The sequence below is a fragment of the Maniola hyperantus genome, chromosome 23, assembly GCF_902806685.2.
Source record: "Maniola hyperantus chromosome 23, iAphHyp1.2, whole genome shotgun sequence".
In the NCBI taxonomy this organism is placed as follows: domain Eukaryota; kingdom Metazoa; phylum Arthropoda; class Insecta; order Lepidoptera; family Nymphalidae; genus Maniola; species Maniola hyperantus.
The window spans coordinates 8,981,978-8,998,552 of NC_048558.1; the positions used below are offsets into that span (position 1 = coordinate 8,981,978).

The 16,575-nt window shown below is 35.1% G+C and overlaps 1 protein-coding gene across 8 annotated transcripts; it reads right to left on the reverse strand.

Moving 5' to 3' along the window:
* Window positions 1-3,673: 3,673 nt before the first annotated feature.
* On the reverse strand, window positions 3,674-15,928 carry LOC117993192 (uncharacterized). Of its 8 annotated transcripts, none has more exons than XM_034980944.2 (6): window positions 15,829-15,928; window positions 13,382-13,690; window positions 8,126-8,176; window positions 7,105-7,219; window positions 5,389-5,571; window positions 3,674-4,814 (listed from the first exon to the last, which is right to left on the reverse strand). In XM_034980944.2, the coding sequence occupies exons 2-6, from the start codon at window positions 13,595-13,597 to the stop codon at window positions 4,438-4,440; spliced, it is 942 nt and encodes a 313-aa protein (XP_034836835.1). In that variant the 5' UTR covers window positions 13,598-13,690; window positions 15,829-15,928; the 3' UTR covers window positions 3,674-4,437. The 8 variants fall into 8 exon arrangements, with proteins under 8 accessions (XP_034836835.1, XP_034836834.1, XP_034836832.1 ...); XM_034980943.2 differs by having other exon boundaries at window positions 13,382-13,696; window positions 15,829-15,927; XM_034980941.2 differs by having other exon boundaries at window positions 13,382-13,696; window positions 15,816-15,918.
* Window positions 15,929-16,575: the final 647 nt, after the last annotated feature.

Genomic DNA, 16,575 nt, shown 5'->3' on the forward strand with positions numbered 1-16,575 from the left:
TGACATCACAGTCATTTGACATGCTTTTTTTAGTTTATCGATAATTTAAAATAGTTATTACACTTAAAACTAACAAAAGGCGTGGATTTTACATATTTTGGAAGATCCCTCTATTTAATAATCACTGAGAAATAATTTATTTTTGACACAGGCAAATAGTTACCCTATTCAAAAAAACAAAAATAACACAAAAATATATTAGACATATTTTATCTACTTATTTATTTATTCAGAAAGCCAACAATAATAATTTTACATTGATAAACGCTCAAGTTACCTATTTCAGCATGCAAAAATTATACAATGCATTCCAATTATTATAATAGGTATGTATATTATTATAATATTAAAAATTAAAATGCGAAAATGTGTCTATTTGTCTGTCTGTATGCTAGTTTTTCATGGCCTATCCATTGAACGGATTTTGATGTTTGGTAGGTTAAATCCCGGGGATGGACTATGGATACAGGCTATTTTTTATCCCGGAAAATCAGAGTTTTTACTTAAGAGTTTGACAACCTAAATCTACGTAACTGATCCGCTGTAGGCATATTATACATCTCTATGCTTATTAAGGTATCTATTATACAATACATAATTATATACAATACCTACAGTTTATACAATAGATAATTATAATTGTATGTATAAGGAATGTAGTATGTCTTTGGGCCCATTTGGAGAACACTTACACTACTATCTTTGAAAGGTTTGGCCTGCATTGGTTTGGCCCAAAATATGAGTAAATCACTACTTAAGAGTCAAAAGTTATCAATTTGGATATCGTAACTCGAGATACGACAATTTAATAACCATAAGTAGCTATATCCGAACACTGGTTTAGTGACTGAAATTAATAATGTCATTAAATCCAAGCCACTTATGACTAAACATATCATCATCATCATCATCATCAACCGATAGACGTCCACTGCTGGAGATAGGTCTCTTGTAGGGACTTCCACACATCACGGTCTTGCACCGCCTGAATCCAGCGGCTCCCTGCGACTCATCTGATGTCATCCGTCCACCTACTTATGTATGCTGATTTATAATTAAAATGACAATTGTACTATCGACTTGAAACACCTAATATTAAGTGGTTTAGAAAAACATATTTTTGAGTTAATACAGTTTTAGTTCTCACTTTTTAACTTAAATTTTAAAACAGAAATAAGCGAAGATATGCTTGTTTAATCTGGGTCTGGTAATCTAAGTAGCTTATAAATAGGCATATGGTACCTAATTCAGGGTTTTGTTTGTAGTTTTGCGGAACTCTACAATCAAGTTGTTCACTTTCAAAGAAAGTTTTCGAGGATATTGGTATTGCGAAATCAACGCATTAGATTTCTGTCTGCCGGTCGACTTTTCTAAACTACAAATTACTGCCATACCTCCTAGGCTCCTACCTCTTATTATTTGTTAAGAATACACTTTCTGTGAAAATATCAACTCAGTTTACGAAATACAGCCCAATGACAGACAGACGGACGGACGGATGGACAGCGGAGTCTTAGTAATAGGGTCCCGTTGGCATCCTGCGGATACGGATCCCTAGAAATGCTCCATATTAACTTTAGATAAACAAAATAGCACTTACTGGCGGCGAACAGAGAGGTGTATTAAGGAATTCTGGGTGTCTGGTGCACTTCGACCGTCCGCTGCGCCAGATCCTTCTTTCCACGCACGTGCAAACTGTGGAACCAACTCCCATCGGCGGTGTTCCCACTAGATTATAACATGGGGTTATTCAAGGGGCGGACCAACAAATTCCTAAAAGGCCGGCAACGCATCGGCGGCTCCTCTGCAAATGTTCATGGGCGGCGGTAATCACTTAACATCAGGTGACCCGCCTGCTCGCTTGCTCGCTATATCTATTAAAAAAAAAAAAAAAAAAAATTAAACTCTGCTTTACGCATTTTATACTCACAAGAACTATAATTATTGTCCTTACGATACTATTACCTATGTACTAACTTCCTATAGTTTTCCTATAAATATACGCGACATTTGCAATAAGCGTTTTTTTTTGCTGTGGGGGTATTACGTCTGTGTAACTTCCGGGGAGACTGATTGGTTCACTGTTACCAGTTACCAGTTACCAGTTACCACAGTTCACGACAGGGGAACTTCTAACAAAACCTCGAGTCTTCGATGTCACTGGCAGGCGTCAAATGCATGTCAAATTGACGCAGGTTGCACTAAAGTAGCCCTAGCTTAAAAGGTTAAGGTAAGGTCTTTTGCGGAGAGGAAGACACCCCGAGACACGCGATTTTTGAGAGTCCCGCGTGCGCGGATCTTAGAGAAGCAGCACAGGGAGCAAGTGACAGTGTCAACGCCCAAAATCTGGTAGCCCGTATGGTATCAAGCGAGAATGAGTGGCACAGATACGGTCAGATGCTGAGAGTCATAATGATGAGAAGGGAAGATAGAGAAAAACAAGAAAAAAAGGAGAGAGAGCAACCAGAGGGTCAGCACGAAGTAATGTTACACGGTTCCGTGCTGATCTCGCAGAGGTGGAGGTCTTTTTAGTCCGTGCGAGTCGGACACACCCTGTCGATAGACAGAAGTCCATTAGGGATTTTTCCTCCTCCTTAAAAGGTTAACCAGCAGCGGGCTGATTACGCAATACGTTGCAGTAGCGACAGCAACGCGACATCATTAGCTATGCGACAGTTCATAGATTGTCCGATAGAGGGTAAATTAAAGCTCGATTGCTGTCCCTATTCTTCTTCTTCTTATTTTGCTTTGTGGTTATTGCTGTGTCTCTAGCCGCTGTTTTGACAGCAATGATCGCGAGATTTACGCCTGTCGCGAGATTCGTTAACCCCACGGTTAAACGTGTAACCCCTTTGTTTGAATAACCGCTATACGGGTTAACCCGTAATACTAATCCCGGTTAATCTTTAAATATTGCTTATTAACATTTTACGTAACCATAGCCTAATATTTGACATATATAGTAGACTCAAGATTAAAATAGGAGTTCCCCCACTACTGTTACTATAATATAATATTTATATTCTGTGTCACGCCTGTGTACGAACGCCTTTGTTTTACGGATGTCCTTTTGAATACACTTCTTATTAATATTATTTTGAACTCCTTCTTACAATAAAAAGCAAAATCTTTTATAGAGGTGCTATAAAAATTATAGCACCTCTATAAAAGATTTTGCTTATATAGTGTATCTACATTATATAAAAGCCAAATGGCTCAAGTTGTTTACCGAACATTGTAAACTTGCTTTTATTAAATGAAAAAAACCAATTGTTACGTATATATTTTATTTTTAAATAGGTAACTTAATAAAATACCACAGACACATAAAATAAATAACATTATGCACAACATAAATTAATAAACCTTTAAATATTTAATAAACTTATGTTTAAGAACTTATATAGGTAACATTAAAATTAGTAGTATTTTAACATAATACTTTTAATTAAATGAATAATTATAATTTTTCCTCTTTTGTTTGTACTTACTAATTACTTTATGATATTTTTAATACATTTATGACTAGTTATTCGACTACGGTGTAGAATTGAACAAAAAATATTACTTAATATAATAACATAAAAATATAAGTAGGTACATAATATAACATAAATATTAAAATAATAAATAAATGCTTAAAATTAATAGGAAATTAACAAAAACAATTCAGTAAAATGTCTTATTTTATTTTCGAAAAACAATATTAATTTTACCTTTTATGTAAAACTTTGTCCATCTTTTCGAATGTAAGTAGATACCTTAGTGTTAATTAGTAAAATTTTATGTTTTAAATTATTATTTGCTTAAATTTAAATATAATTTAAAAATAGGTGATAAAATAGATTTGCACCAACCAACTACAATGATTTGCACAGACTATAGGATAAAGATAGAAAGAGCTCTTGCAAAGAAACAATATGTAAAAAAACTAAACCCAGGTGATAATGCTAATGTTTATTATGAAAAATAAGCTTTGGTCGTATTTTAATAAAAGCGGCCCGACCCAAATGCCAGATAAATGGTCTCCACAACTGTCATTCGTATAATATCAATATCTTACTCAAAATATCTCTTCATTTATAGCGCGTAAAATTTAACTCTTCATGCGCCATTTAAACTTTTTAGTTTTTTTGTCAAATTTCATGTCAAAATTACAATTTTAGTCCTTATTTTATAGGTAAACCGTACTTTTGACATGACAGTTGACCTAGAGTTAAAATGGCGTGTGAGGAGTCATTTTGTACGGGCTATATAGTCAAAAGTATGCCAAAAGTACGGGTTCATCTTTAAAATAAGGACTAAAATCGCATTTTCGATATGAAATTTGACACAAAGTTAAAATGGCTCGTGAGGAGTTTTTTACGCGTTGTACCTACACCAAATATCATAAAAAGGTGTAATCATAATGGTTTATTTACTTTTATCTTTCTAAACTTAATAATCTGTATAGGCACCTGAAATGTTTCCAACGCCATCTAGTGCCACAGGTCTGTAATAGTCCTTCATTTCGCCCCAACCACGCGGCGCCACGTTGAAATTTGGACCAGAGACTAAAGGCAGACGTGGGCTTTTTGGTGCAGCATACACATCGTTTAATTTAGTTGGTGCCACAGGTACTGGTATTTCAACGTTTTTAGCAGCTATATATGGAGGTGTGACAGGAAAAGGTTCCATTTTTGGTATATTTGAAGTGTGTTTGAGAGCAGACTTTGGATATGTCTTCTGGTTTCGTAGACTGGATGGCGGGCGGTATGGCGTGTCGTGGTTGGCAACTGGTGTGGCTGTGGTACACTGGTTTGATGTGTTGCGACCTGGAAAACAAAACATTTTGATATTAGAAAAATGATACTGTATATTATCTGAAGACTTACAGAGTGTAGTAGACTACTCGCAATTTAAGAGACAAGCCATTACAAAAAAGGTCACTAAACATTTTGTGAACTACCGGAGCATAGTTTTGAATTTTTGAATCAGATAATTTCACGGATTTACTATCTTTACCTAGTACATTGATTACAAAAAGGACTAAGAATATTATTACTTAATTCGAAAATAAACTCGAATCTAAAAAAACAACCTTAAATTAAAACTAAAATAAATAAAATTAAATCTAAAACCTCATCGAGACCACCGCAATAGAATAGTTATTAATAGAATAGTTTATGATATTAAACAATAAATAAAATTACTTATTCGAAGAAATAAATAAAACGGAGGAAGAAGATCTACGTTTACCATAAGACAGAGTTGGAAGCAGTTCTTCAGAATACACAACATATTATTATATTGGAATTAACCAATAATTATTTTTGGAGTGGAGACAGGGGTAGGTTCTGTGCCTATTAAACTCAGCATTAGAGTACGGGATATTTTTGGTCAATTTACCTCGTCCTTCGTGCACCCATTTAACAGATCGTTTCTTCCTATTGACGTACATGCTCTGCCCTTTGCTCATGTGGTTGCTGGAGTCTGACAGTGATTTGGAGATGGATCGCGCAAGGTCCATCTGTTCTCTAACCGTGGGATGGACGCCGGGGACGTAGAACGCTGATGATGCGAAGGTTTTCTCTGAAAACCGTAAGTGATTAGGTTAGGCAAAGATATTTTAAATTTTTTTGCCTGTAAAAAAAGAATTATTAATTATTTCGAGAAGGAGCAAATTTTATTTCACAAAACGACGGTAGAAGAGTAATAGAGTCAATAACCACATTAATTGTTTTGACTCTTAAAAGTATTTTCTACTATTTATTTCCATAAATACCAATTTTTTTGGTTGGAACGACGTTATTGCACACCTTGCATTATATGGTATACCAGTAACATTACATTCAATTCTAGAAAACCACAATTTTTGGAAGAGTTATTATACAAAAAACCTTGGAGTCTTTGTTGCACGCTAGTGTCAAATACTTTTATTATCATAGATGATAAATAAATAGTTTATATACAAGTATGAAGGCGAGATCGAGAGTAAAGATTGTTTATTTTTAAATCTCTATTTATATTTGAAATGTTGCAGTCCAAGAGTCTCGCCTTGCTCTTCATTATTCAACTTGGTCTGGCATTATGTTGTGTCAATACTAATTGCTTCACTCTTATTTTTAACTGTTTATTTTTATACGATGGCTTTAGTCAGAGCTCGTAATTTTGCTTTATCAACGAGGCAGGTTAGGATGTAATTGCGCTAACCTGGAAAGGTTTTATATACCGAGCTACGGATTATTTTGTCATTTGATCGGTTTATTTTGTCACATTCTCCAAGCCAGTCCTTCAGGTATACTGAGCCAGTCAATCATTAGTTTAGAACACTACAATGGGACGAAAGCTTAAACTTTGATATATCGATCGTGGAACCAGCTCCCGACGTAAGCGTCCTAAGGGATATTATCAAAGGACACGATAGTCCCCGGCCAAGATGAGCCAAACAAATCCCTAAAGAGTCAGCAACGCATTGAAGGTTTATCATATGTTAATGGGTGATTAATCAATTAATTTGTTACTAGCAGATGCCCACATGGATTAAGGTTTTAACAATCCCGTGTGAACTCTTTGATTTTCCGGGATAAAAAGTAGCTCATGTCAGGTCTTTAACTATACTCATGCAAAAAATCACCTCGGCCCGTTGCTCCGTTGCGACGTGATTGAAGGACAAACCAAAAAACCAACCAACAAAAACACTTTCGCATTTATAATATGGGTAGTGATTTTAATTAAGAAAAGTTAGTCAATATAATATTATTTTATATTAAGGAACAGAATATTATTATTAAGGAACAGAAAGGTATCTACAGAGGGAAATTATTATTTATTCATCGCTTGGTATTTTAAAATAAGACTACCGTAATTCCTTAGCTGGCATCACAAAAAACTTATCGGAGAAATGAGTAAACAACGCTGTATTCCCAGAGCTTTATCCAGTGTTTTAGATGTTCTAATTTGATTTATCACTATAGTATAATATCACGATTTCATCGCTAGTTCGCGATAAAATCGTCCTAAGTATATGCTGTACGCTATCGTTTACGCATTTCTGCGAGGAGTGATCTGTTTACCTTTTGGTCAGCCAATGAAAAATAGATTGTGCAGTTTTCTGGAACTTACCGAATTTTCTGTCTTTTTTGATGATATGCTCTTCAGCATCAGCCGCCGGTGTGAAGATCTTGTTCAGATCCACCTCCTTGTCACCGACGATGATCGGCTTGTTTTCCAAGTCTTCCTGTAATACGACCCACGATTAGTTTACTCACAATATTTACCATGTCATTCAAACTAAAGGAAAAATACGTAATTAACGAAAACATGAAGCAGGCCTGGAAATTGGAAAAGCCAACTACAACAAAAGCAATCAACTAGGATACATGACTACATCCCTTACATTTTCCTCACGCTAAGTTGTTCGAAAGAAATTAAAATATTTAAGTGGAGATTAAACTAATTTAATCACAAGTTATCACAAGGTTTTTGTAATTAAATTAGTTTTCTCCAATTTTTTAAACTTATTTCGAACGATTCAGCTATAGCTTCTGTCATGAACACGTTTGCGCGGTTTGATCCGTCTATCTTTTTCCTTTAGTCTGTGGTTAAAACTTAAAAACTTTTGTACAAAATAAAAATAAAATTATGATATTTATAATGCTACTTATGTTGAGCACATTTTACATTTTTTTTTCTAAAACAAAATCTAAATACAAAATCAAAAAGACAGATTTTTGTATCCCCAATCCCCATATTGGCGTAGATATTGGAACTTTTACCAGAGACCTAAGACTTCTTGTTAAACTAAAGATTATCAAAACCAAATTTACAAAAACCCAAAAATACGATTTTGAATTTGTGAATATATAAAGCCAAATGATATTATGTTAGCAAAATTATGCTGTTTTCACAAATTAGAAACATTTTAATTTAAAAAATGTTAGAAAAAACCCAATTCAAAGCTGCGATAGTGTTAATAACATAATATAATTTTATAATATTCTTATAGAATGAAACAAATACAATTTTTTTTTTGAATAAACACTACGTAGTTTTTTGATTCTCTAAACATCCAAATTATGAACAAGTATTTACAATTTGATGATTTAATGGGTCCACGAAAATGCAAAATTACGGACAGTCTTACAAGAATATATTCTGGTGGGGGCAATTCCACTCCGGACAAGTCTGCATCGTTCTGTGTTATCGATAAAATATGTTAGATTATGTAGGTAGGTACATCACTTGTTTAACTACTAGGTACATATTTTATTTATTCAAAAATTTACGATAAATATCATAGTGTATCCATTTTTTAGATTCTGATATCTACTGATATCAGTAGAAATACCTATTACTTAATATTTGTTTTTTTTTCGTATTTAAAATTAGGTAACCGTTTTATTTTAATTTTAATGTAGGTAGTTAACTACTATTTGTTAATATTTTTTTCTACCGACAGGTAACCTCTTATTTTGTACTTTTATGCACGTAAGTAAAAGTTCAAAAGTCGAGCAATGTTCAAAAAACATTTGATTGATTTTCACAACTTAGTTCACAACAAAGTTTAACAACTAAGTTTCACAACAAAGTCTAACATTTCATTTATATGTATTTCATAATAAATACGAATTAGATAATTTTGTTGAGCGTTTTATAGCAAGTAGTTTCGCTTTTGGCATATTTCCAACCGCTACGCTAATTTATGATCGAAAGCAAATCATTTCTTTATAATTTTGAAATTGAGGTCGTCGCTTGACTTATACGCTTTCGTAGTTCTTTGATAATTGACTTTGACGTCCATATATTTCAGTAAAGATTTAAGACTATGAGATTTTACAACGACAAACACCGGCACGCAAGGCAAGCGTGCGGTGTTTGTGTTTTGTTGTGTTATGTTTTGTTGTGTTTCACCACGTTACAATAAGAACTAGGTACTTAGGTCAATTTTAAGATTTTCAAGAAATATGGTCAACCTATTCGTAATACGAGTAGGTAGAGCTAAGTGTCCACTTATCCTCTAGCAGTACTCATGAGGCAATACCATCATCATGATCAACCCATCGCCAGCTCACTACTGAGCACGGGCCTCTTCTCAGAGTGAGACCTTTCTCATTATTTTTTTGGCCAAGTGCGGATTGGCAGATTTATACACACCTTTGAGAACATTATGGCGAACTCTCAGGCATGCAGGATTCCTCATGATGTTTTCCTTTTGTTTGTTAAAACAAGTGATATTTAATTAAGTTGGTACTCATAACTCCGAAACGAACCCCAACCTCTGATTAGGAGGCGGACGTCCTAATCACTAGGCCATTGCCGCCTATTGGCAATACCATGCCGTTGGCGAAATTTTGTCTAAAATAAAACATTATAATCGTATAGTAATTAATGCAGAGTAGGTATACTAATTACACGCTAAACGCGCTTGCCAACTACTCGAGCCTATCGGATCGCTAATTAATTTTCAGATAAATATGTCAACGGCTACAGAACCGACGTCATTCGGTACCTTTCTACGAGTAGGTACATCTGTCATTCACTGCAGTATTTTCATGTCTGGCCCAACCGATAGACGTCCACTGCTGGACACAGGTCTCTTGTAGAGACTTCCACCAACTCACGTGGTCTTGTGCCGCTTGAAACCGGCGGCTCCCTACGACTCGTTTGATTTCGTCGTTCCACCTAGTTGCGATTTCCAATGCTAGGTCGCCCTTGGGACCCCAATATCTATCGGCTTTTCGAACTATGTGCCCTAGCCATTAAAACCCGCTGAACTATGTCGGTTACTCTGGTTCCCCTACGGATCTCTTCATTTCTGATTTGATCACGTAGAGAAACTCCAAGAATAGGTCTATCCATATCGCTCGCTGAGTGACTGACTAGATGAAGGCCCATAGTTAGGATCCATAATATTTCATCACTGGCAACACGCACTTTGGTCTGAGTTGACTTTGGTTTGACTTCAAGAACTGAGGAATTTGGACGAGAAGACATTTCGAAGCTTGATAATTAATAATATACTGTTCAAAATTTAAATTAGAGCAAGTACTCGTAATACTGTTCAAAAGTTAAATTAGAAATAGGTACTCGTACCAGTTTTTAATCCAACACTAAACATACCCACTCTAGAGTTTTATGTTTATAAAAAATGCGAAAGAGTGACGAGTGCAGGTTCAATGCCCGGTCTAGGAATGAGAACGTTTCGATCATTTAAGATGAGTTTGAATCAATCAAGCACACTAGAGCTTGATGATTTCAGTGATACCTAGAATTGTTTATGCAGTTTTTGTTATCTTAAATGGCCACACTCACTATTCAACTCAAACTTTATTTTTAACCGACTTCAAAAAAAGGAGGAGGTTCTCAATTCGTCGGAATCTTTTTTTTTAGAGGGCCTTTTAGGATAGTTAAATTTAGTTGAAACCAAAAAGGAAATGCAGCTTGGAGATAGAATGCCTAAAATTAAAGAATCTATAATTTAGTTTAGATTTAGGTTAGGGTGCAATAGAATCAGCCCCATTATTTGGTAACGTAAGTACCTAACTAACTAAGTAGGACTTCGTCTGCGTGGATTTAGGTTTTTTAGAAACCCCGTGGGTAGGTACGCTTTTTTGTTGTGTTTATTTCTCACAAGCTGATGCCCGCGACTTCGTCCGCGTGGAATTAGGTTTTTAAAAACCCGTGGGAACTCTTTGTTTTTCCGGGATAAAAAGTAACCTATGTCATTCTCCAGGTTTTTATCTATATGCAACCCATGCAAAAAATCACGTCAATCCGTTGCACCGTTGCGACGTGATTGAAGGACAAACCAACAAACAAACATACTTTCGCAATAAGGGAACTGATGACAAGGTTTGTATGAAAGATTAAAATATCCACCGGAAAAGTTGGCTTCTTATTTTCTTCATAAGTAAATTGCACCCGTGCGAAGTCGGTGCGGGTTGCTAGTATGCAATACAATAATAACAATAATAAAGCTGACAGAACTGCTAAACGGAAAACAATAAATGTTATTGTTAATTTCTTAAACTAATTTTGACGGTGATTTTAAAAAATTAACCCGAGTCTAATAAACAAACAGCTGGTTAACGCGCTCAAAGTTGTTGGCAAAAGTTCAAATTATTAGATGTTAAACCTGGCTCGCACTAGGCCGGTTTTTTACTATTAAAATAGGTATGAAAGTATCAAAAAAATTATGGAATTTCAACTTTAAAAAGTTATAGACCTAAGTAACAAACAAGAATAATTTCATTGTAAATAAGGTTAAAGTATAATTTTTAAGTAAAGCATCTCCACTTGAGATCAAAATAGCTTTTCCATTCGCTCTTTTAACCAAAAACTTTTTCGCAATCTAAACTTTTTAACAAATTAACTTAAAGTTAAGTAAAGTCTGTCTAAAATTACCTACTCTACTGACCGAAGTTTTAAGGCATAGGTTTTCAAACACTTCACACATTTCAGTGCTATTTCCGGATCAGACACAAGAAGTGCGATGACTCGACCTCTTTACCCAAGTTTTGACTTTCCGCCAACTACTTATTGATTTTCGAGAAAGTCGAAGTGTGTTTGACATGTGTGTCAAGTGTTTCAACGTTAAAGAAAGTGGACACATTGTCTTCTCCATCCGACCCTATTTATAGTTCTTGCATTTCACGAGGGCGACTGGCTCATGCTTGTGTTTAAGTCGTATCGGTATAAGTAAGGTACACTAAATGTGTGCGTTTGCGAGCGACCGATTGGTCCGACATGCACGCACATTTACGCTAGGCCCATGTATACGACGTAACCACAAGTAAAGTTCACTCGCCTCTGTGGATTGCAAGAACTGTACCTACCGCCGTACTAGTTATACAGCTACAAATTACAATAGATCGCCGTCACTTATGATTAATTGAAACCCATCACTGGCTCACTACAGAGCAGATTTCAAACGTCACGAAAACGCTTAGCCTCCATATTTTTAGATTCATGAGCTGTCATGACGTCACACGGGTTGGTAAACAACGGTGTTTTCTTATTGAAATACATTACAAGTTCAATCCATGCGACGCCGACGTCATATTATAGTCGGTGTTCATCATGGCGTCACCAGCTTCGTGCGTTTAGAATAAGATTTTGTAGAACGACTTTCGAGAGAAGTTGACGAAGTCGTGCATCAGATATTAATTTTAAAAACAGAAATTAACATTTTACGATTGCTTTTAGATTTTTCCTCGCTTGGTGTAAAATACCTCCAGTACCTTAGTGTTCGGTGTAAAGCTGTTTCAGCTCATCTTGAGCATTAACTTGCATAAGCTTAATAAATTAGCACTTGCCAAACACTAGTTGTCATGAATCTGCCCACATGCAACAGCAGAAATTACATACAACAACAATATTGTATCATCCCGATAGCGTTCAAGGAACAATCTATTTCGACTTGACTCTGGAAACGGGCCAGCAACATTAAATGCAGTCGTAATATGCCTGATGGACACTAAAATAATATAATAAATACTGCGTTTGATTAACTTACTTCATGTGTCTTTATAGTTTTTGCTTATATTTACTGCAATAAGGCTGTCCTACTCCGTAACCTATGTTATCTAAGTTCTGTTGTACGAGCGGAAAATTGAATAAGTTGGTACTTAGAGATTGAGTTAGGTACTTTCTAATCTCTTAAGTAGGTACTTATTCAATTTTCCCTTTGTGTGTGCACAAAAGTGGCCTGGTCGTCGTTCACATAACTTTGTTAAGCTTTATTAATAGGTACTTTCTTCTTATACATTCTTAGAAATTGGTATCTTACTTTGGTATTTTTCTACACGACAAAGTTTCTTTTCTAAAAAAATTCTACCTGCCAGAATAATTATCAATTTATAGCATTTTATTAATTTTAAAGTTTTAATGTCATTATTATTATTTTAAAGCTTTAACCAGAAAATCAGAATATCATTCTGATTTATGTATTCTATACTTTCTAAACCCATATTTGCCAACCTACTAGTTTTACAGAGAACTTTATTTTGTTACCTCCTCTTTGGCCACTTAAGTTTGTTTTGTTTTTGTTTTACCTTGCTTAATATAAAGAAAATTTCATTAAATATAATAGATCGTAGCTGAAGTTTTAGCACTATTTTTTTAACGTTACTTTAGCTAATTTAAGATTATTTTGTTTTTATTTAACCTTGTCTAAAATAAAGAAAATTGCATTAAATATAATGCTAAATTGCAAAATATGTTAGTCGCCTAGTAAGTAGTAATATATCGGCAATATAATTAAAAATATAAATTATACAGCTTTAAATAAATACGTATATACCGAATAGCGTAGGTTCCAAAACACCTCCTCGTAGCGCACCGGGTTAAACTGAAGCTTGGCTTAGATCTAAAAGGAACAGATGTGACTTACCCAACTTACAGGGAATAGCTTATAGCTGAGGTTGGTTAGGAACTCTTTTTTTTTGGGGTCGAACATATCTGAGGGTTTGAACCCTCTTTTTGTGACGAGGGAGCTGTTGACACTGGATGAGCTAGTGACGTCATCGAAGCTGTCTCTATGGACCACTCTGTCATTGATCTTGTGGATGCTGGACCTCTTATTTGAAGAGAATTGACTCTCACTTATTGTCATCATTGTTACTGATTGTCACTTTTCGATATAACACTGTTTTCACTTCACTGTTAGCTTAGAGTTCGTATTCTTTTACAGGTTCTTTCGTATCTAGATCTAATACTACAATTTAAAACATTGAATAGGTCATCTAGTCTATATTTAAAGGATATAGTTGAGTGTAAGTTTTTTTGTACAGTCTCTGGGCCGATGCATGCAGATGGCGTCTGAGTTATGTCTTTTTGATAACTACATAGTTACACTCAGCTTTATAGATTTTGTCATAGGGTTGAAATTAGTATAATTAAAATGAAACGCGGAGGTCTCGCGCCATGCAAAAGCGCGGTTGGACTTGGCGTGTACCGCCGCCTGTAGACCAAAGGAAATAAAGCTTAGTTTGAGTTATCTAGAAAGCCATAACGCCTCGGTTCTACCGGTGTGCGTGGCGCCTTAGAACAGTTGTTTTCCTGTACAAAATTTTTTCACTTCTCGATTTCTCGACAACTAGGGTACAATGACGAATAGTGACGCTCAAAGCACTTTTTTTTAACACAAACTATACACATGAGTAATATTTTGTTTTTGAGCCAAAAACACGAGCTTTTTAATTATGAAGCTTATTATCAACTGATCAAAGTTTCTATTTGAATTTTCAATCAGAAAAAGAACTGACATCAAATGCAAACCCCAGTAAATCGGATATTTAGGTACTTAGACGTTGTTCTAGCCCAAATTCCTATTGTTAATGCAGAGGATTTTAATCTCTATGAATGGAGGAATAAGATTAACATTTGTATTGCAGTTTTCCAGCTGAAAATAACGCGTAAACGGTTGCCGGGCGGAGTCTGAATTGTTTACGTGAATCGATGTTTAGATTTCAGTTACAGCCGTTTTTAAATCCATAAAACAACAATCTATGTCGTACAATGAGGTACTTTTCAGAGAGTGTTCCTTGAAAATCTCATAACTAAGATGTGCTGTTCACGCCCTTCCAAGGAGCAGTAGATTTTTTTAAATCAGACTTTGTGCTAGAGTCTTTTTAGGTACTTACAGAAAGTTAAGAGTGGTTATTACTTAAGGGTTTTTAAAACCTGAAATAGTGAGGAAAATATCCCTTGTTTTTTATAATCTTCTAAAATCTAATTTAAAAAAACCTTGCCTAAGGTAAGCAGTTTTGACAATAAGTAGATTTATTTCTTCTTATTTATTACTATACTAGATAATAATTTTGTTCGCTTGGATTTACGTTTTTTAAAAATCCCGTGGGAACTCTTTAGTTTTTCGGCATAAAAATAAGCATACTCGGAAGGGTATGAACATTGCCATCCTACCTAATACGCAGTTAGGTATCTAAATTCCGAAAGAACGAAAATGTTAGTCTACGTTCTACAAAGCTTTTTTGTAATGAGATCTGAGATGACTTATACGAGTAGCTAGGTCATGTGCAGACGTAGCCATTGTTAAAGAATAAAACGTGTACCTACAAGTGACTAACTAATTCCTGTTAGTTAGTCTAGATAGTATTATTTGCATACTGATTTGCATAATGAGTGGCTTCATTGACTAAAACAAAAAAGTATGTGTCGATGTCGTACGAACAATAGGAAGGTAGGTATAGCTAGCTGCTGTACTATTGTTTTTTTAAAATACTAAAGACCTACATTTAATCCTTTATAATAGGTATATACAGGTTGAGATGGCAATCAGGGTATGAGGCGGGAGACGCCCCTCACACGCGCGCTCGCCCGCACCGGGTTAGCACGGGTGACAGGTGGCGCGTGCGGGTGTGCGGGGCGTACCCTCCGCGATTGCCATCTCGACTTGTCGCGTACCTAATATATTTTGAAAAAGATACATATATTATTATGGAAAAAGAGGGTATAAAAATATATTAAAACCTGTGAGGTAGGTAGGTACCGTACCTACAGCAATTTATTTTTCAAAATTATTTTATGCCATATTGTTATTTAAATATCGGAGCAACAAAAAATAATTTGATTAATTAAAAAGTTTAAAACCAAAATGGTAACTTCAAAGAACCTGATTAATGAAAGAAACAAAAATATTTATAAAAAATACAATATTTCAAAATTAATTTAAATTAAATCGCAACATAAACACCACTTTAAAGAACTCAATAAAAAAGTAAAAGCTTGACTATAAAAACGTCATCACAAAAACAATGATAAACCAATAGATGGCGCAGTACGCGTGATTAACCTATTAATAATATATCGTTAACCGCAGTAAATAACCTCCAAAAAAGCACAACACAATACAACACTAAAAGGGCACTTGTGTTGATATTCGGCGCGGGGAACTGACTAACTGGCTAAACTGCGTGTGCCGACTGAAACACGTTGCATAACGCGTAGAAAAGCTCCGTTTGCGAGGGCGACCATGGGTTTCTGGATTTCCCAAATTTCTGTTTCATTTTCATTCTAATAAAAAAGCAGGATCAAATTGATCTCTTTATACAAACCTAAAAAATATTTACTCTGTACGCTATATCTATTATAAATACCTATGCTCCAAAAATATCATAAAATCAAACAATTGAAGTTTATGTAAATGATAAATTATTAATGATCCAGCGGTTTTTCGAATAATGTACCATGTCCATTGTCACTTCAGCTTCGCAATCCACTGTTCGGTCGGTTACTCTGGTTCCTTCTATTACTCAGATTCGACGGTTAATGCTTTCTCGAAATTGGACCTATCTATTTAGCTGGATTTTGTGTGACCCAGGTATACATATTCGTCTACAATTTCAAGTGCAGAGTTCTTAACAATTATTATTATTAGGTGGGATGGTATATGACCATAAGACATGTTTTTAGGGTTCCGTACCTCAAAAGTAAAAACGGAACCCTTATAGGATCACTTTGTTGTCTGTCTGTTTGTCTGTCTGTCCGTCTGTCTGTCAAGAAACCTACAGGGTACTTCCCGTTGACCTAGAATCATGAAATTTGGCAGGAAGGTCTGGTAGGTTATATAAGGTT

Bases quoted from the DNA above. Each gene is read 5' to 3' on its own strand.
- LOC117993192 (XM_034980944.2), bottom strand. From the start codon at position 13,597: ATGATGACAATAAGTGAGAGTCAATTCTCTTCAAATAAGAGGTCCAGC. The intron at 7,220-8,125 runs GTAAGACTGTCC...GTCGTATTACAG, and splicing joins CCCCACCAGAATATATTCTT to GAAGACTTGGAAAACAAGCC. The intron at 5,572-7,104 runs GTAAGTTCCAGA...TACGGTTTTCAG, and splicing joins CAAAAAAGACAGAAAATTCG to AGAAAACCTTCGCATCATCA.